Source organism: Taurulus bubalis (assembly GCF_910589615.1).
Source record: "Taurulus bubalis genome assembly, chromosome: 20".
In the NCBI taxonomy this organism is placed as follows: domain Eukaryota; kingdom Metazoa; phylum Chordata; class Actinopteri; order Perciformes; family Cottidae; genus Taurulus; species Taurulus bubalis.
Window position 1 is genome coordinate 15,126,395 of NC_136608.1, and position 20,201 is coordinate 15,146,595.

The following is a 20,201-nucleotide window of genomic DNA, read 5'->3' on the forward strand; positions in this document are numbered from 1 at the left end:
TCAGAGTTATTGATTGCACCTTGGCGGACTCTCCTCTGGATACAGATCCATAGTCTTGTTGTTATCGACGACGACGTTTCCTTTGATGACGACGTAGCGGATCAGCTCCTGATGTCCTCCCAGCTGGTAGATCAGATGCTCCCATCTGCAAGGAAACATTATACAAATATGTCATGAACACACAAAGAATGCAGTGATCACATATGAAATACTGCAGGTGTCATAATACTCATTTGTAATAATAAAACATCTAGACACTACTTACTACTCAAATTTAGTTAGACCTGGTAAATCAGCTGATTTAACATGCTATATTTGGTGTAATATATATATATAAATATATATACAACATATATTTATCAAAGAAATATATATATATATATATATATATATATACAAATATACATATATAAATATATTTAAAAAAATGATATATAAAAAAAATATATATATATACATATTTTTTATTATAAATATTTAAATAGATATTTATTTATATATTTATATTTATATAATTTTGGGAGGAAGAACTTAAGCCAAAGTCAACAAAACTTATATAAATTACTGTTTCTGCTCTCAGTAATATTCTGTGTGTATTATTGAACCTGCACGGTTAGATGATGGTTAAAAAGTAATGCAAGCGCACAATAGTTTGACAACGTTAGTATACAAAGCTAGAGCTGCAATTTACAGTCAAATGCAGGATGTCAATACTGAATGAACTTGTTTTAACATAACTTACATCACAGTGATCGCTGTGGATTTAAATCAAACAGACGTACATACGAGGCTTCTCCATAGAGCCTGGTTTATTATATCGTATCCATCTGGACTGACATTCTTTCAGTGTTTCTCATCAATTTAGTTTGAGGTATTTGAAGCCCTCTATTGAATGTTTCGTGAACTGCATCAGATTAGAGCCAATAGTTTGATCAACAGCTGTTTAACTAATATGTCACAAGGAGGATTCAGAGCTTTTCCAGATGCAAAAATGTTTAATTTGAATGCAATGTACTGAGGTCAACTCTTACTCGAGTCGTGTTGCAGGACATAATAAAGTGGGGAAACACATATATTATAATTTATTTCTTATAATTATTATAATTAAACTGTGTAATACTCTGGCATAAACATTGCATGTATTTATACTGTACATTTAAACTAATATTCTTATTTATTTACAATTAATCACAGAGCCCATTTTTATTTGAACAGTTATAACTATATTTCTTATCTATATTTTTTCAATGTTAGTTGTATTGGAGCACAATGTGCTATAATAATAATACATATAATTTCTCTGTTTTTGATATACTGTATATACAGTATATTCCTGAATGGGAGCACCTGTAGCGTAACCCCAAAAATGTTCCTGATTCTGAAATGTATTTATAGTTTGCCACTGTTTTTATAAAATACACTTCAGATGGTCATCCTCACTCCATACCTTCCCTTCGTAATAGTAGCTGATTTAAACTCAAAATGCCCCCATCATCGTCTCGTGTAAAGATAAGAAGCAGGACACGTGATGCTTTACCGCGCGGCGTTGAGCACCAGCAGGTCTCCGTGCTTGTCGACCTCCAGGGAGCCGTGCGTGTCGGAGCGCCGCAGGGCGTAGGCGGCGTTGATGGTGGCCGCGGCCAAGGCCTCGGGCATGGACATCTTCATGTTCACGCAGGCCAGGTGCATGACGATCGGCTGAGGGAAGGAAACAAGACGGAGACGATGGAGGCCGGGGACGAGCTGCACCCATCATGCATTGCAACCGGCGTGTGAACTCAAGCTCACCATGGAGCAGCAGTACGCGTTGGGGTTGAAGTCGCTGCCAAGGGCGACGATGACGCCGGCTTCCAACATGTCTCTGGCCCGAGGCTGAGGCAGCCTGAACACACACACACACACACACACACACACACACACACACACACACACACACACACACACACACACACACACTTGTGTGTGAGACACTACTTAGGTAAAAGTAATAATACCACATAAGAAAAAATACGCTATTACAAGTAAAATTCCTGCATTTAAAATCTTATTTAAAAGTATGTAAGTATATTCAAAAATTATCAAAACAGTTAATTTTCTGTCCGTCAACATATTGATAAATTGTTTAAAAGTAAAATTGCAATAAAGGATTTGTGTTAAAGTGTTAGTTTTTGTATCTTTATTTGTAAAGTAACTCACAATAAAGTTAATTTAAGTACAGCAAAAGTTCTTGGTTATATTATTATTACATACCGGAGGATGTACGCTGTGGTCGGAAGAAGGACGGCGGCGGTCCTTGCTGTTGCCATGGCGGCGATGCCCTCATCGGTGACCTCCTCCAGGTGACTGATGGCTGAGGCTCCGAGCTCTGCACCCAACTGACACACACACACACACACACACACACACACACACACACACACACACACACACACACACACACACACACACACACACAAATGCTTACAACTTTTTTGCAGTATCGAGTTTATGGTTTTTTTCTCCAGCAAAACAAACTTGAAATTTGAGAACAATGGAAATGATGGAAGTAATATTGACATCCCCTCTTATTTTCATGCTTCAAATACAAAAAAATATATAAATAATCAGCATATTTACTGACAATGAAAATGTTTTATTTGCAGCCCTTCTTTTTTAGTTTACCAAATAAGAAATATTAGAAACATTGGCACTCAGAACTTATTAAGGATATGTTGTTGCCCATATAAATCATGTTATTTCTTATTTAATAATAGATAATGAAAATAAGCATGTATAGTGAGGTTCTAATTTTAAGACACAGATATTCTTCACACTTGAAACTATTTCAGAGAGGCGCAAGCTGCAGCTGCATTACACCAACAAGGCATTTCTAGATTATTAAAATGCCTTTTTTTTATTAAAAAGCAGGAAAACGCAGCTGCAGGGGGAGGTGGTACCTGAGCAGAGTTCATGGGGTGCAGCTCGTCCCCGTGGAAGTTGATGTTGAGGCCCATGTCTTTTCCGGCCTGCAGGATGGAGCGCGTGGCTCGGAGGTCAAACACTCCTTCCTCACAGAACACGTCGATGTTGTCGACGCGCAGAGTCCCGGCGGACATCCGCTCTTTCAGCTCCGGCAGCTGAACCTGCAGGATGTCCTTCGTGGCTTCTTCGACAGTCTTCCCCCTTGGATGAAGGAGATTGATTATTAGAGCGATGACATGTTTAGGATGAAAAGGTCGAGGAGGGTCCATACCTGGGCACCGCGTGCGCTCCGCAGTAGGTGGAGGAGATGTTGATGGGCAGCGTGCGTCCGGCCTCCTGGATCACCTCCAGCATCTTGAGCTCGGTGTGCAGCTCCAGGCCGTAGCCGCTCTTGCACTCCACCAGCGTGGTGCCGGCGCGCTGCATGCGGGCCAGCCGGCTGCGGAGCGAGGTCAGCAGCTCCGAGGCCCCGGCGGCTCGGGTGTGCTCCACGGTGAAGTGGATCCCTCCGCCGGCCCGGTGCACGTCCATGTAGGTGGCACCGGCCAGCTTCAAGGGAGGAATGTGAATGCATTTGGTTTAATTTTAGTTGTGGAAGTAGGATACAATTCAAATAAAACATTTTAAATATGATTTACCTTCATTGCAAATTCATGCACCCTGTCCCCAGCCCAGACTGGGTGGGTGTGGGCGTCAACCAGCCCTGAAACGAGACGCTTCTTTATAAAAAAAAAACTAATCACTGATATCATATCACGTAATCGTGCAAACAGTCCAACACTCACCAGGCAGGACGCACATTCCTGCAGCATCGATCACTTTATCGAAGGATGATTCTGAATACTGCGCTCGGATGGTTTCTGCAGGCCCCACAGCTTTAATCAGCCCGTCGCTGGATGAAGACATCTGATGCTTTAATGTCACTTTAAAAGCACAGCTTGGATCTGAACACGCAGCAGCTGGGACTAAAGCTAAAGTTTTAAAACGAACCTCAGAGGATAAACGTTTTTAGAAACACCCGTGAGAAAACGTGTACTTAAACTACAATAATTTAAACATGCAAACAGCTTTAAAGTGAAAATAATAAGTATTTATAGAAATGTGTTCAGCAATCCAGTATGTTTTCTCATCTGAAATGAGCAATTACAGCCAGTAGGTGGCCAAACTGCATTACATTACATTTGTACATTCCCTTTCTTTTACGTTTTAAAAACCTGCAGATCAACTAGAGTCATGCTGACATTCAGTATGCAGCTGCACAGATGAGAACTAAAGCTGATGGTCACATATCTGCACCCTCTCATACATTGAACAGTGTCCCCTCGTGCTCCTCACACGGTGTGAAGGAATCTCAAACGCCTGTTGGTGAGAGAACTTACCTCCCTATCACTACGCTCCCGTTCTCAATCACACACAGATTTTGCATCCCATGTTTGGTGACGAACTTCTCTCCGTCCTTGCAGATCAGAACGACCTGTTGGGCGTTCTTCACCAGCAGTCTGTAATTACTGGACATTTTTGATTCATCCGGAAAAAGGCAGAGACCACTAACTTCAGAGTGACTGGCTTTAAAGTGGTTTGGGGATCAGGCAAATATTTGCCCAGGAGAAGAGTTTAAAGTGCAGCGACAGAGAGAGAGAGGCGGTGCTTCTGCCACAGACAACCTGTAATAATTACATACACAACTTCTGTCAGATATCACATGCAAAAACCACAACAAGCCAGTTTAAGAAAGGGTACAATAATGATTTTATTGTCTGTATAACAAAGTCACAACATGAAATTGGCCTCACATACAGTAAAAAAAAATGAAAGAAAAAGGATTCAAAACTGCTTGAAAAAATAACCTAAACCCCAAACGTTAATTGTTTCACATGGTGAAAGCACAAACACACAACTCAACTACAAGGTTCAATCACACAACAGGGCCGAGTCCTCTTCGCCGTCATCACTCCCTCATTTCTCCGTCTTCCTCCTCTTCTTCTACGCCTCGGATGTACAAAACATTATTGCACCTGTGGGAATGAAACACACCTTTTAGCACACAGCGCTGCCGTAACTGTCTGCAAGTGAAAACAATAAATAAGTACAATGGATTGATTGTGTATTTACTTCTTTTGCTTCCACCAAAAATTTGTTTGACAAGTTAATTATTAACACAGGTTAGTTGAGGCAGTTTGAAATCTTAACGATTGAGCAAAAAGTCACATTTTTCTATATTTTTGCACGTTTCCCCATGAAAAACCATCTTTATCTTATGTAATATAACCTTGTTGAATATAAGTAACGGTACAATTGAGTAATATACAAGAAGCTTTAACCAAACTAGTTCTGTAATAAAAGATGAAGAGATGTTTTATGTTTACAACATACCTGACAAGCACTTCACCAAGATGACCCGCCAACGCTCCATCCACATACTCTTCTGTGTTCGCCAGCTGTCAGGGAAATGTGGAAATGAAAAAAAGTTCAAGAGGCCATACCTACGGGTATATCTGCACAGCAATCATGGCGTCGCCAAAAATGTTTGTTTGCATCAATGTCAATGGTACAACGTGAGGTAATAAAATCCCAATACATGGAAATATTACAATTAAAATAGTCTCCTTGTGCAAACAAAGATGGCATACATTGGTAGGCTTGTCATAATAACTATTATATAGAAAATATACTATATTGTATCTGCAATAAAGTTAATTTGAGGACAATTGTGTGCCACTGATACAATGATAATAGCATAATAATGCAATCTATATCAATTCAAAGAACAATGAACTCTTCAGAATATTTAGACATTGAAATCTTTTTTCACAAATTAATATTGAACATTTGGGGCAGAGGTAGAGAGAACCTTTTGAAAATGCTTGATTTCATGTCCATATATTGTACAATAAGTCGCCAACGCAATTATTGCGCGTACCAACATATTGGTGTTGAGAAAACTAAATATTTCTTATTAGAATAAGACAATACAATTCATTGTTCTCACCTGCATATTCATGTACCCGTCCACAGACACCAGGTAACCCTTGTACTCCATACCCCACTTCAGTTTCACCATCACCGGTTTGCCTGTGAGGCCGTTCAGGAATGGCTTCGGGTTCAGAGGTAAACTCTGTGGAGAAAACGAGATGAAGGTTATTATACCATGTTTACAATGTTATTCGGCGATGTGAGATAACAATACAGTTATTGAGATAACATTCGGGAACATTATCCATCTGTATTACCTATTGTTGGAAATAATCTGGTCAAATATAGTTAAAAAAAATTATGGAAGATAACTAATTCAATTCAAATGAAGACGTGCATCTGGTGCCTTTTTCCTAATATGTGATGACATAATAGTGAATTCGGCACAAAACATATTATAAATTAGTACTTTCAAAAGCACTTTGAACAAAACATAATAATCTTTGAAGCAGATGTGTTTGCTGCTGTGTTGTTACTGGATGCATGTCCAACTTGCCGATGTGCCTGCATTGTATAAAAGTACAACCAACACCAACTTAAATTAAATATATTAAAAACTATACACCTACGTGTGCACTGTTTTGTTCAAAGAATATCCGATTTACAGCAAATAGGAAGTCAATTAAGCTTCAGCCAGATAACCCAAACAAGCAAGTGTCTTTACGGATTCAACGTAAATCAATGAAGCCAATAGTTTAAATGGAGCGTGTTCTATTAAGTATAAAACGCACTGTTTGCCAATAAGGATGTGCATCATATTTTTAATGGAGTTTGGTGCGACTTTGTCTCCACGGAAATCGGGCCAAACTCAAAACACAAGGCCGCATAACGCCACTTATAAACGGCCATGTGTCGTCGAACAGACCGTTAAACCGGCCTCATTACCGGGTCAGTCATGATATATTACATTTTTACACTGCGTGTGTGCGTAAAAGAGATTAATTCATCCCAAAGCATGAATGAGAAGCTAACACAGCTAATGCTAACTTATCTTTACACGGCAATGGCAAATACAATCGAACCAAACATCAAATAAGTTGATGGCACACATTAATAAGATTTACTCACCATTATTGTTGCACTAAATGCTTTCTGAAAATGAATACACTTGATATCTTTTCACCACAGAAACGTTGGTACTTCGCAAAGCAGCACACACACGCTTTACCGCCAAACCGGAAGTACAGCCTCTGACCTCTGAGTAGTCTTCATGTTTTTACACACTGCCACCTGGTGGCGAGGGGTCCACACGACAACGTCAATCTGTGGGGGGGAAACAAAAGAAATATGTGTTTTGATTAAAAAATGCTTAATTTAAAGTAAAAGTCCAGCTTCTAAATTATTAAATGGTAAATTTACAATTAGAAAAAAGTTTAATTAAAAGTAAAACTTTGATTACATATATGATATATTATCATCACAATTATAATATTATTACTCCTATTATTATTTTACTTTTGCTTTTTTTATTTACTTTATTTTGCTATTATCATTATTATTATTATTTATTTGTCTTTCTGTTTTTGTTCATGCTGGGTCACAAAGAAAATGTGTATGTTGATCTCCTGATCTGTTCTGTTTAAAAATTTAAATTAAAAATAATATATATTATAATTCATTTACTAATTTTTATACAGCATGTTAGTGATTTAGTTGGTTGAGATCATTTTAAATATTTGGTTTGGGACTGCAACTTTTTTAAAGATTTTCTTCTTAATTAATCAATGGATTTTTGGTTTGTAAAAGTTCTGACTATAGTGATATTATATAGTATGTTGTCGAATATACCCGGAGCCCAAGTGGTGACACCTTCACCATCTTTATTTTGTTCAATAAAGAAGTGTTGTTGAACAGTTCAAACATCAAATCTATTAAAATAATATATAAATAAAATAAAAAAGTAAAACTATGAATTAATCTTTAATCCTCAAAAGTTAGTTTAAAGCGATCATATATTACTTCATGAGGTTTGTTATTGCCTCTTGCATCATGGTTGGCATTAAAAATGTGTTAAGTCCAAGGTGAAGGTTAAAGCAAATATAGTCATATTATTCATTTCTGAACTATATCCCCATCATTGTTCATCTCTCTGACCTGAGTTGAACTAAACTGTGCTCACATGCTCTATATGTCACACCTCGCCAAAGGATTATTGCAATAATTATAAACTCTGACCCGTTCAGGAGAAATGACTGTTATTACTGGGTGATGCTTGCTCTCTGTCTGGGCAGCTATTTCTCTCCAGGCACAAACAGTCAGAAGATTTCACTCTTTTTTCTGTGTTGAAGCATTCGACTGTTACTAAAGCATCCAACAAGTTCCAACCTGATACTTTGAATAAAACTAACATCTGACTTCCTACAGTGAAGGGCTGGGTTCTGTCAGAAAATTCCTCTGAAATTGCACTGGAGCTTTCTTTGCATGTTTGAAATACTCATGTCCTTACATCATTTAGCCTATTTGTCTTCTCTCTCCTTTTGAGTCGGCCTCCGTGTAATTAACCAATCCGTCAGTCAGTTACCGTGTCAGGTATGGCATGATGACTGTGTGTGTGTGTGTGTGTGGGGGGGCAAGAGTGGCACTGGTCACAAAACAACCCCAAATGAACACAAAATGATCACTATGAGAAAAAGAAAGTTACTACAACGAGGTGCAAAATGACACTAGACACACAAAACGATCACGAAGAGACAAAACAAAGCAACCACAAACAGACACAAAAAAATCACAAACTGACAACCAAGGGACAAAACAACTTCAAAGAAATGAAAAACGAACAGCAGATGTTAAAAAACGACCACAGACACACAAAACAACCAGAAAGAGGTCACAAAGTGATGCAACACAACCTCAAAGAGACGAAAAGAGAACTCAAACACAAAATGATCACAAAGAGATGCAAGACGGTCAAAAAGGGATGCAAAACGGTCACAAACTGATGCAAAACAGACGCAAAGAGAGGCAAAACGGTCACAAACTGATGCAAAACAGACGCAAAGAGAGGCAAAACGTAACAACGGAATGCAAAACTGTCACAAACTGATGCAAAATGGACACAAAGAGATGCAAAACGGTCACAAACTGATGCAAAAAGGCCAAAGGGATGCAAAACGGTGACAAAGAGATGCAAAACTGTAACAAAGGAATGCAAAACTGTCACAAAGGGATGCAAAACTGGCATAAAGATATGAAAAGAGACATCAACGACACTAAACACAAAATGATCCCAAAGAGATGCAAAACTGGCACAAAGTGATGCAAAACGGTCAAAAGGGGATGCAAAATGGGCACAACGAGACGTAAAACGATTACAAAGAGACATAAAACGTCCAAAGAGACAAAAAAGTATCCAGAAAGAGATGCAAAAGACACCGAACAACCACAATACGATGAAACAAGACCACATAGAGACAAAGAAACATCCACAAAGAAACACAAAGTTATCACAGACTCCATAAATCCACACTGAGGAGGAAGAAGGCTGTGTTGGAAGAGGCCGGTCGGATCATTCCAGTCTGATGCCAAATGGCCCTTTGAAGTCTGCAGAGGAGAGCTGAGAGACCGAAGTTAACAGAGTGGATGAACTGCAGGAAGTGGAAAGCATGAGACTCACAAACCTCCACAGATGTGTGGGGAAAAAAATCCAGTGTTTGACAGACAATTTAATAAAGACCTGGTTTGTTTCCCTTCAAGAGATAGAGAAGATGTCTATGAAGCTACAGCCAGAAGGCCGTTAGCTTAGCATAAAGAGGTTTAAGATCCGAGTTTTCTGCAGAGACCAGCACAGACAGAACTCAGCGAACAGGTGAGATAGTTTCATTTGGCTCACTGCTTATTGGACACGGGTCAGATGCACAGAAAGCAGGTCACGGTCCGATTACCCAGCAGACAGAGAAGCCAGAGCCATGCTGTGTTCAGTGGAGCTCGACCCGAACGGGCCGGAGCGGAAAGAACAGTTTTCCAACATCCATGTGTGTTTTTTTTTCTGTACCACTACTGAGCACAGGGGGGCACACTGCAGCATGCACACTGATGACCATGCAGACTGGACCCCAGCTGTGATGCCTCATTTTATCACATGTGAATGCCTTTTTATGGGATATCGAGCAGCCATTGTTATGTGGAAAGACAGAAGTTTGCAATGTATTTGGTGCATATTTCATTTGTATGGACACCAACAATGCTGTCAACAAAAGCTGCAGCCGAGCAACCAATCGGTGTAATCTGAAGTACGTCAGCAGCGTCACTGTGTGTGTGTGTGTGTGTGTGTGTGTGTGTGTGTGTGTGTGTGTGTGTGTGTGTGTGTGTGTGTGTGTGTGTGTGTGTGCTCTCCCTCCATCCAAAGCCAATTAGTCAGAAATGTGAGCGCTCATTAACGCCCCACATCAGCTTTTCAGCCGACTCCACGTGGTCTGCATGCCTGGTATCAATATGATAGAGGTGGAAAGTACTTGAATATTTATATATATTTATATTAGCAATACAAAACACTAATACATTATGATATACTATTATAGATTAAGATACCCAGCATAACATTAGCTTACATTTACCAGCTGTAACATTATTAATGCATCTATATAATCCATAATGTAATATATGTGATTCTAGATTGGACTATTTAGTGTCATGATTACTTTTGCGTTGGACACTTTAATGCCAGTACGTTTACTGTGGTTTAAAGTACATCTACTCATTAGCATTAGTACAATATTAAGGGATACTTACATATTTACATTTGATGGTACTTTACACTTCACTACATTTATGCTACGAGTACCATACTTGTTTTTAAAATGAAGATTTAACATATCTGAACACATATTTGAATAAAATGTAGTGAATTCCCTCCACCATAAATCCACATTAAAGTACAAATACACGAGGGAAACTTTGAGTGCATGGCTTTTACTTGTAACTGAGTATTTTATACTGTAGTATTGCCACTTTTACTTTATTAAGTATTTCTATTTTCCTGCTCTACCAGATGCGTAAAACCTCTCATCAGACACCTTCCATATCCGGCTGTCCCTGAACTCCTCACAAAGGGTCCCCTGGTGAGGAGCAGGTTGTGGACTCTCTCTCTCTCTCTCTCTCTCTCTCTCTCGCTCTCTCTCTCGCTCTCTCTCTCTCTCTCTCTCGCTCTCTCTCTCTCGCTCTCTCTCTCTCGCTCTCTCTCTCTCTCTCGCGCGCGCGCACAATCTGGAATGTTCCTTTAAATGCCAGAAAGCGATGCGCAGGAGAGGCGGAGCCGCCGCCGCCGCCGCCGCTCCCGCTGCACGACCTCTCCGTCTCTCTCTCCGCGCGCCTTAGAAATAGATCTGCGGGGCAGAGCGGGGGTGAGCAGGCGCACACTGCGGGGAAATGAAACACGCTGCGGGTCCCGAAGCAGCAGCAGCAGACGAGCCGGGCAGACCCGTTCCCTCCACCTCCGGTCTTCTCCTCTCTCAGCGGGACGTCGCGCGCCGTCCGGGGTCATGTTGTTTCCCCACGAGTTGTTATCGGCTTATTGGATCGCAGCTGAGTGAAAGGGAAAGTCCACACGGGATTTGAACCTACGCACTTGCCACCGTGGATGACATCTTCGCGTAAACTTTGACGTCTGAATAACTCCACGGATTTTCTCCCTCCTTCTCTTATATCTCGGAGTATTCGTTTAAACGCGGAGATATGATGATTTTATTTGCTATCAGCCTGGCCGTGTTGTCAAATGCAGGTTAGTGTGTGTGTGTTTTATTTTATTTATATACATTATATACATTAAGCATCCTAATGACAGAGTTATTGTCACTAATGCAACAACGTGAAGGGAGAAAAGTGCAGCAATGGAAGAGTTCCTATGTGGCTCATGAAACACCTGAGTCCATCTATAACACGTTAATATGTAATTCAATATCAAAAAATTAATTATGAAACTCAAGTTTCCACATAAACCTCTGGGAGTCAGAGCCTTATTGATCTTCACTGCCGCAGATTTGGGTGGAAGTTTGGTATTAAAAATGTAAAGAGTTGTGATTTATCTTTTTAGATGCTTATCCTCTAAATGATGTATATCTAAGCTCTTTTAAAAACTAAATATAGTCATCATTTACTGTCTTATTTACTAGTTTACGTCCTAATAATTCCCCTCATGACCTCGGCACATACAGACAGTTATGTAATCCAGCATGAACTCCACTTTAACAAAGAACATCCCTCCAGAAAAGGTCCCTCGGTGCAAAAGTTCACTGATCCAGGCTCTCGGGTTTAATAAGTATATCGGTGAAGTTGCTGACGTTTGAAAAAACAAAGCGAGCTCCAGGTTTCTGGATAATAAATCCAGGTTTGGAAGATGAAACTGTGGCCCTCGGGGTTTGCAGAGCGTCTGGAAGGCGTCTGAACGCTGCTCATCCTGCAGCAGCTGCCAAACCCCGTCTGTGTTAGAGTCCACTGGCTGCAGGCAGGTGCACAATGCCTCTATTATCCCTTTTGCGTAACATTTCCCATCGAGGTAAATCACTTGGCTTGTGTACACACACACACACACACGCACACACACACACACACACACACACACACACACACACACACACACACACACACACACATTCTATTCTCAGCTCGCCCACAGACTCTCACACATACTCTGTTACTTAGACTCAGACTTGTCTGTTCAATAAACTCTCCAAACCTGCTTATTAAAGAAGCTTTTTTAGCTCTTTAGGGCTTTGAATGCTCACTAACAAGTTGTTTTTATTGCTTAATATTGCCAGTTATTACACAAAATGATCAGCTTAGGTGGGAGTGTTCTTCTGTTGTAATTATTTGTTTAGGTAAGGCTTGTAAAATAGTTTTGGATCGCTCTTCCTCTTCATCTGGACAAAAAAAAAGTACATAGACAACAAGTTGAAACAAAAAAACCATTCCTACTTATCTCTAGTCTTTCTTTCTCTCTCTCTACTCTCTACTAATGGTCCCAGTGGCATGTACAGTATGTGATGTGCTATTTAAATGCCTCAATGCTCTTTTAAAGTTACACTTCATTCACCTGCATTGCACAGGAGTGAAAGCAGAAGCCTCAGAGACACACGGCGTGGATCAATAGCACTCGAGGAGTGTGATTTGGGTGAACTGACCCTTTAAGCTGAGGGTCACAGCCACTTGACATCTTCGCTTTCCCTCTTTTGTTCCTCCCTTTCTTCTAGAAAGCTGTTTAGTCACCGTACGTTTGCCGAGTGCACGCCTGAGCTCTTGTGTGTGTTTTTCTTTCCTCCCTCTCCTCCTCGCAGGTCTGTCGGTGGAGGTGTTCCGTGCCGGCGTGGCTCCTCGCTGCGAGAGCCGGGCCTGCAACCCCCGCATGGGCAACCTGGCCCTGGGCCGCCGGGTCCTGACGCAGACCGTCTGCGGCAACAACGGCACCGAGCGCTACTGCTCTTACTCCGACCCCAACGCCAACCTGGCCTGCGACGCCGCCGCCTGCGCCAAGTGCAACGCCGGCCTGCCGCTGCTCTCCCACCTGGCCGGGGCCATGTCGGACTCCTCCTTCCGGCACCCCAACACCTGGTGGCAGTCGGCCGAGGGGGCGGAGTCCGAGACGGTGCAGCTGGACCTGGAGGCGGAGTTCTACTTCACGCATCTCATCGTGGTGTTTCGCTCGCCGAGGCCGGCCGCCATGACCCTGGAGCGGTCGCAGGACTTCGGGAGGTCGTGGAAGATGCTGCAGTACTACGCCGGCAACTGCAGCGCCGCCTTCGGGACGGAGGAGGGGAAGGCGGGCGCGGGCCGGGACGGGGCCGCCTGCACCTCCAAATACTCCGGGGCGTATCCCTGCAACCGCGGAGAGGTGAGGAGGGAGCCGTGTGTCTCTTTATGTACATCAGACGTTAAAATATATTCTAACAAACCACAGCGTGCTCATTGTTTTGGTTCATTCTCACAGCTCTCATCAGCATCATTTCCAGCATCTTAAAAAAGCACCACACTGTTACCTCCCCGGCATCGGTCAACAGAAAGTTGGAAACTAGAGGGAAAGAGCACAAAGACGTTGCATTTTTCTGTCTGTAAAAGTAACGAGTCGTGTATAATATATTAACAAAACGTTAAGTTAAGTTTCAAGCATCCACAGTCACGTTTCTCTCTCTCAAACAACACCGTTTCTGAGAGTGTATTCTCACCGTAGGGGCAACATTTTGACTACCTGAGAAAGCAGGTTGACGCAGGTGGAGGGTGACGGAGAGTTTCCCGCTCGGCTTCCTCTCCCCCTGTGAATGAGCAGTTAATGATGTCATATTAGGTCAATCATAGCGCTCATCTGTTGCTTAACAAATGGTTTAAAGTGTATCATTACCCGTCCTACTGGAACAAATTCAGTCCTGTCCGCTGTAAGTCACGCAACATGCGAGAGACACGCAGTCTGAGCGGAGTGAAAGCAGAGCTCGGCCAGGTGGGGGGAAGCCTTGAGTGTGAGTGTGTGTGTGTGTGTGTGTGAGTGAGTGTTTAATAGGCGTACTTTGACTGTTGCACGAGAGGGCTTCCTGAAGCCCATTGATGTTTAATTGAAGCAGTGTGTGCCGGGAGCTGCTCGGCAGATGTGTGTGTGGAGGCGCATGCCAAGCGTGGCGCTGCTCCGGACTCCCTGCAGCGCCCTCATGTGTAACGTGTGTTCACGCCCTCCCTCCTCCACGACTCCTCGCAGGTATTCAGACGTTTTTTGGGGGGCCTGATCCCGCCGCTGTATCAGACATGAATCTCCACGTTCTCCTGCTGCTCTCCGTTCCTCTTCTTTCCTCCTCCGTCTCTCCGTGCTTCACATATCGGTTTCTGCACGTCTCAGCCACCTGTGCTGAGAGCGTGACCTCTGACCCCATTAACTGATGACCCCTGAGGCTAAAAGAGGTCAAGTAAGCGCTCTGACATACCTTCAGCTTGCTGGTGCTCAGCTGTCCGCACTCGCTCAGCTCCTGTGCGTTTGTTGTTGTGTGTTCAGCAGCTATAATGACGGTTAAACAGTCAGTGCAGTGATGACAACACGGCCTGTGTGAGCCCGAGGGATGTAGTTCTCTGTTTCCTCTGTGTTTCATGTGCAACTATGCAGAGTGTTTATAATAATTGATATACACCTCCATTATTATAGAGGAACCTCCCTAAGAAGATGATTGAACTTCAGAAGTAGCAGTTTGACAGAACATTGGCGCACTAGCTGGGTATTTGTCATCGCGGCTAAGGCGTATGAACATGGAAATTAATGTCTAATTGTTGATCCACAGCGGCAAAGAAAGTGTTGAAGTCTGATCTTGCTATCGCATAGCAATGATCAGACTCAACTAATGTTTATTTTTATAATGATTTAAATCATTTGTCAAATGCTGAAAGAAAAATCTGGGTTTGGCTTCTCAGTTTCATTGTAAATATAATTTATTATTTTGATAAAGCTGCTCAAACAAAAGAATCCCTTGTAATATAAGACATATGTCAGCATATTATAAACTTAACGACTAATTAATTACTTGAAGAAGTCATCAACATATTAATCGCTAACAATATTTATGATCATTTTCAGAAGAATTACCTTCCTCTGCTTTAGAGTAAGATGAATAATAAAAACACTTTTCTTTCTCCTGCAGCAAACATAAAAGCATGTCAACTCTTGCGCTGAGAGCTTTTCGTGTTCACCTGTGTGTGTGTGTGTGTGTGCGTGTGTGTGTGTGTGTGTGTGAGCATGCTGGGTTTCTTGTCTTATTCATGAGGTCAGCTGGGCTGGAAGAATGTGAGAGTTGTAGAGACTGACCTCCTTAGGGAAGAGAGGGAGGCAGACCAGCCAACACACATATTCTCTCTCTTTTCCACAGTTACACACACACACACACACACACACACACACACACACACACACACACACACAAACACATACAGTCGGCTTTCCGTCTGCTGGGCAGGAAGTGCCGTTGCTCTGATGGATGTCGGTACGGCGATGTTGGCTAGACACCCATCCCCCTCTCCGTCTTTCTCCTTCCATCAATGCTCATTGTGCCTGTTTACCAGATTACAGTCCACAGTGCTTTGATGGAATTACGCCTGTTTAAGCCAGACTTACTTTATTTTTCAGCCTGAAGTGGACACATGCCCCACAGTGAACCCACTGCCTCAGGACGCAGGTGGACAAAACCTAAAACGTGGCTCTTCTGGCACATTTTCCACATCTGTAATTATACTCATGATTGATATAGGGGCTGTTTGCCATGCTCCAAGTTCCTAGACTGCTTCATCTGCAAGGTATCTGAATTTTTGTGAAGACCCAATGTGCTCACAGCAGCCAGGGGAAGCTTTTAGCGAGGGTTTATTTGAGTTACGCAGCACCCGGTCCACTGAAATACATCAGCTATCACACTATCGCTGCACGTTGTGACACGCTAAACACAGTCAAAGACTTCAAAACATTATCAGTAGCATGCCGCTTTCCAACCCGTCGTAAATAACAAAAATAAGAAAATGGCACCTTTTTTAAAATAGCGTTACAATCTGCACTTGTAAATTCACTGACAGTTAAAGGTTCCCTTGTAAACAAGTGCCAGTATAAATGTTTATAGTCAGTGTTTCTCACCAAAGCACATTGTGTATCCTGGAAACCCCAAAAACCCAATGAAAGTATTTAAGGAACATTTGCAGAAGAAAGAAACCAAAGCTATTTATATGTTTTAGCTATCTTTGTTGGGTCGCTTGTAGAGTTGCATCCTCGTAGAGTTTGAGATATAACGAGGAGCCGCTTGTCAAAACGTTGCTCCATGGCGCCGCTTTTGGTAAAATATTCCACACGTTCATCCATCGCCACGTCTCACCTTTGCAAGAGAAGTAGCTCAATCAAAAAGTCTTGTTTTCTTCTGCAATGGGACACCGTTTACTGTCCTTTGTAAAAAAAAAAAAAAAGTCTCTCAATGCAGAAAATTACTGCGCATAATAATGGAGGAAAGACAACACAAATAAACAGCTGAATGTGCACCGTATTAATAGCGCTCCTGTAAAATGTGACGAAAAGCGCCTATCCAGGTATACCCAAAGTAAATTGGAAGCTGTACTTGATCTATGTGGAGTAAATGCATGGTCTTGGTCTCTCTTGAAAGGTAACAATCTGAAGTTTTTTCCCCCTATAATAACAATAGTCAGAATCACTTTAAGTGCTGCTGACACTGAGTTATATGAGTTTGAACACACTTAAGTATAAGGTTTTTATTTCCGCCTGAACATTTCTTTGTAAATAGATGCCTGTAGATGACTAGAAATGGGATTTATGGACTGGAAAACACAATGAGACCATAGCCTGAAGCCTTTTCTAGTCTAAGTAAAAAGCAGATAACAATATCACAGAAAATGAATATTTTACACATGTTTTTCTAATGAAATGTCTAGGCGTTTTTCCATTTTGAGACTGAAAATATTCATGATATATATACTATATACCTATTTAAAAGGAATTAACCTATGAAATAAACACAGATAAATTCCTAGATTAGTTTTTTTTTATATCGCTTGGCTACATAAAACTCACTAAGGACTCTCGGGGAGTCTTATTTTTCTACTCACGGTTCAAACCAACGTGAATGTGAGTAATCATCAGCGTATTTTGCGAACAATAATACTTCTGTTTCCAGATTTACAGGAAAACTACGAGGCATTATGATGTAGTAAAAGCTCCAAGAAGGCCTGGTGAGGAATGTGTGTTGTGTAAAGGAAAAACTGGTCTATGTGCATGCCAGTGTGTGTGTGTGTGTGTGTGTGTGTGTGTGTGTGTGCTGGTGTTGCTGTGGTGTCACCGGGCTGTCGCGGGCCTTTTGTCCGGCTCTGAGTTATGTGGAGCTGGATCTCCGTCCCCGTCTTTGTTCGGCCCTGCTCTCCGTGCTCTCCCGCGGACCGGCGCCCCTCGTCCTATTTGTCGTGTTCTCTTAATTGTGGCCCACAATGCTGTGACCCCGCGACCTTCTCCAACAACGGGGAAATTAATAGCGCTCCTCCCATCACACTCTCGGCCAGTCATCCAGCCAATGAGGGAGCCACATGGGGTCTTTTTTTGCTTGCCTCTTGCTTCAACCAAATGAAAACACACACACACACACACACACACAAAACACACACACTACTCGTCCAATGACGGCCGGCGACAACAACGCACACGTTGCAAAGAGACACACACATTTCTTTCACAGCGAGAGTTGTGGCACACACCACTTTTTTCACTCCCCCGACAACAGCGGTAGTCTCGGTTGCTAGTGGCAGCAGTAGCCACGGCGATGGCAGGCAGCCCATAAAAGGGATCTTGGATTTGAAGGATGTCCAGGGACCAGACATGGAGGAGGGTTGTGGGGAGGGAGAGAGAGGGAGAAAGGTTGGGTGCACTCACTTAAAAGGGTGCCCAGCGCCCTCATGGTCACGTGAGGACGTAGTCAATGGCGACGGGGTCAAAGGTCACAGTTGGGTGCACAAGTGAAACCAAAACAAACCCCCATTAACATGACAGACGTAGTGACACGAGAAGCATCAATGAACCTGATTGTGCCGCTGAATGAGCTCGTCTAGTCCGTCTCAATCATGAAGTGCGGCCGCAAGAGAGAACAGGGGTTTTCTTTTGGGGGCTTTTATTATTCTTTTCCCCGTATTTAAAGGGATAAAGAAGAAGTAAATCAAGGAAACCATAAAGCCAACACAACAACTCCACCTTCTGCGGGGAGAACTAACGCTGGATGAGTTTATACTGTTTGTCCAAGAGCCTCGAAAGGAAAGAAAACGTCTTGATCTGCAGTTAAAAAAATATATATATATGTTCACTTCATGTCTCTCTCTCTCTCTCTCTCTCTCTCTCTCTCTCTCTCTCTCTCAGGTGATCTACCGCACCCTCCCAAAGTGGGAGTCCCTGGACCCGTTCGGGGTCGAGGGCCAGCAGCAGCTGCGGGTGACCAACATCCGGATCAGACTGCTGAGGCGGCAGTCGTGTCCCTGCCAGGCCAAAGACCCCGCCTCCAAACGCGAGGCCCCTCCCACCCGCCACTTCGCCATCTACGACCTGATCGTGAAGGGAAGCTGCTTCTGCAACGGGCACGCCGAGCAGTGCGTCCCCGCGCCGGGCTACCAGCCCATCAGGGACCGCACCAACCATGTGGTGAGTCAGTTAGTGAGCTAGGGCTTTTATTGTGAAAGGTCAAACTGTCGGAAGACAACAAATCCAAGTTCGTGGCCCTTTTGCTGCAAAAATATGCTTTTATTTCCAATGCAAATACACTTGTTTTAAGCCTCGATGCTTGTTTTGACAAACTGACATTTCTCTCAGGTGTTTTGATATTCATCATGAAGTAATCACACCCCTCCCCACTTGCTCTGAAGGAAGATTACAAGGCTGGTTCACTTTGTGTTGGCAGTCGTCTTAATAACAGACTAAAGGAGGGGTGGTGACGGAGGGATGGCCTTTCTCTCTCTCTCTCTCTCTCTCTCTCTCTCTCTTCCGCGACAAGGAGTTTCCTGAACTTGTAATAGTAGCATCAACAGTGGGAAATGATTTCTTCATCATCTAACTTTAACTTTTATAACTTTAAACCATTTAGTCCATGAAATGATAAATGGACATAAACATATTGTCGCTAATCAGACCTTAAAAATTCCACTCTGACATATTTTGTCCTGATAAGAAGTGAAATGTTTCGTCTCCTACGTGATAAATGGACGAGGCCGATCGCGTGTTTTCTTTGCCGATGCCACGTTTTTTTGCGTCAAAGCTGCCGATAGCCGATTTATTGTACGTGCCTTTTTAAATCTGCCTTTTTTTTGTCATGCCAAGAAATTCCAGGCGGCTCTACTGAGTGTTTTCATCAGGATTTCCTTCTTTTGAGGGTTGAAAATCCTCTGAAGCGGTCTTGAGACCACAGGGCTGTAAAAGTCTCCGCTGCACGCCAGGATAATAATAATATTAGATCACTTTAATACTAACATGTGTGGCAGATATGAATTTTTCATCGCAAATATTAGTCCAACTGCTCCCCGAGACTTAAAGTGTGAACAGTAAATCCTTCCTCGCCGTCCTCACAACATCACCTCGGGTCATCGTGCGGGTGGCGGGCGGTAAACACACACGTTACATAAGAGACTTCTCCAGCTGTTTGTTTTGTGTCTCAGTTTCGACCCGAGAGCAAAACCCAAACAAGCAGAGCAAGATGGGAGATTACTGAGGACTCTGATGGGAAGGGAAGGGCGTGGAAGTATTATTCTACTCAGAGGAGCTACAGGTGCCCTCAGGTAACGGAAGAACA

At 42.6% G+C, this 20,201-nt stretch overlaps 3 protein-coding genes across 3 annotated transcripts in view; 1 reads left to right on the forward strand and 2 right to left on the reverse strand.

Annotated features, from left to right (window-relative positions):
* Positions 1–6: 6 nt before the first annotated feature.
* Positions 7–4,477, reverse strand: amdhd1 (amidohydrolase domain containing 1; the record flags this gene model as incomplete). Its single annotated transcript, XM_079236129.1, has 9 exons — positions 7–145; positions 1,538–1,698; positions 1,789–1,882; positions 2,251–2,375; positions 2,937–3,162; positions 3,233–3,510; positions 3,600–3,664; positions 3,747–3,853; positions 4,341–4,477. 9 exons carry the CDS (start codon positions 4,475–4,477, stop codon positions 7–9), a joined length of 1,332 nt encoding a protein of 443 aa, XP_079092255.1.
* A 215-nt stretch (positions 4,478–4,692) lies between these two features.
* On the reverse strand, positions 4,693–7,113 carry snrpf (small nuclear ribonucleoprotein polypeptide F). The gene is made up of 4 exons (XM_079236330.1): positions 7,003–7,113; positions 5,951–6,076; positions 5,335–5,399; positions 4,693–4,976 (listed from the first exon to the last, which is right to left on the reverse strand). The coding sequence occupies exons 1-4, from the start codon at positions 7,003–7,005 to the stop codon at positions 4,910–4,912; spliced, it is 261 nt and encodes an 86-aa protein (XP_079092456.1). The 5' UTR covers positions 7,006–7,113; the 3' UTR covers positions 4,693–4,909.
* A 4,403-nt stretch (positions 7,114–11,516) lies between these two features.
* ntn4 (netrin 4) overlaps positions 11,517–20,201 on the forward strand; it is a 20,047-nt gene continuing 11,362 nt past the window's right edge. The window contains exons 1-3 of the mRNA XM_079236462.1: positions 11,517–11,650; positions 13,203–13,756; positions 18,782–19,060. Of these exons, the coding sequence (XP_079092588.1) occupies positions 11,605–11,650; positions 13,203–13,756; positions 18,782–19,060 (879 nt within the window). The 5' untranslated portion in view covers positions 11,517–11,604. The remainder of the gene's footprint in view (positions 11,651–13,202; positions 13,757–18,781; positions 19,061–20,201) is intronic.

Bases quoted from the DNA above. Each gene is read 5' to 3' on its own strand.
- snrpf (XM_079236330.1), bottom strand. The intron at 5,400-5,950 runs GTGAGAACAATG...TTTCCCTGACAG, and splicing joins ACGGGTACATGAATATGCAG to CTGGCGAACACAGAAGAGTA. The intron at 4,977-5,334 runs GTATGTTGTAAA...TCATTCCCACAG, and splicing joins CTTGGTGAAGTGCTTGTCAG to GTGCAATAATGTTTTGTACA.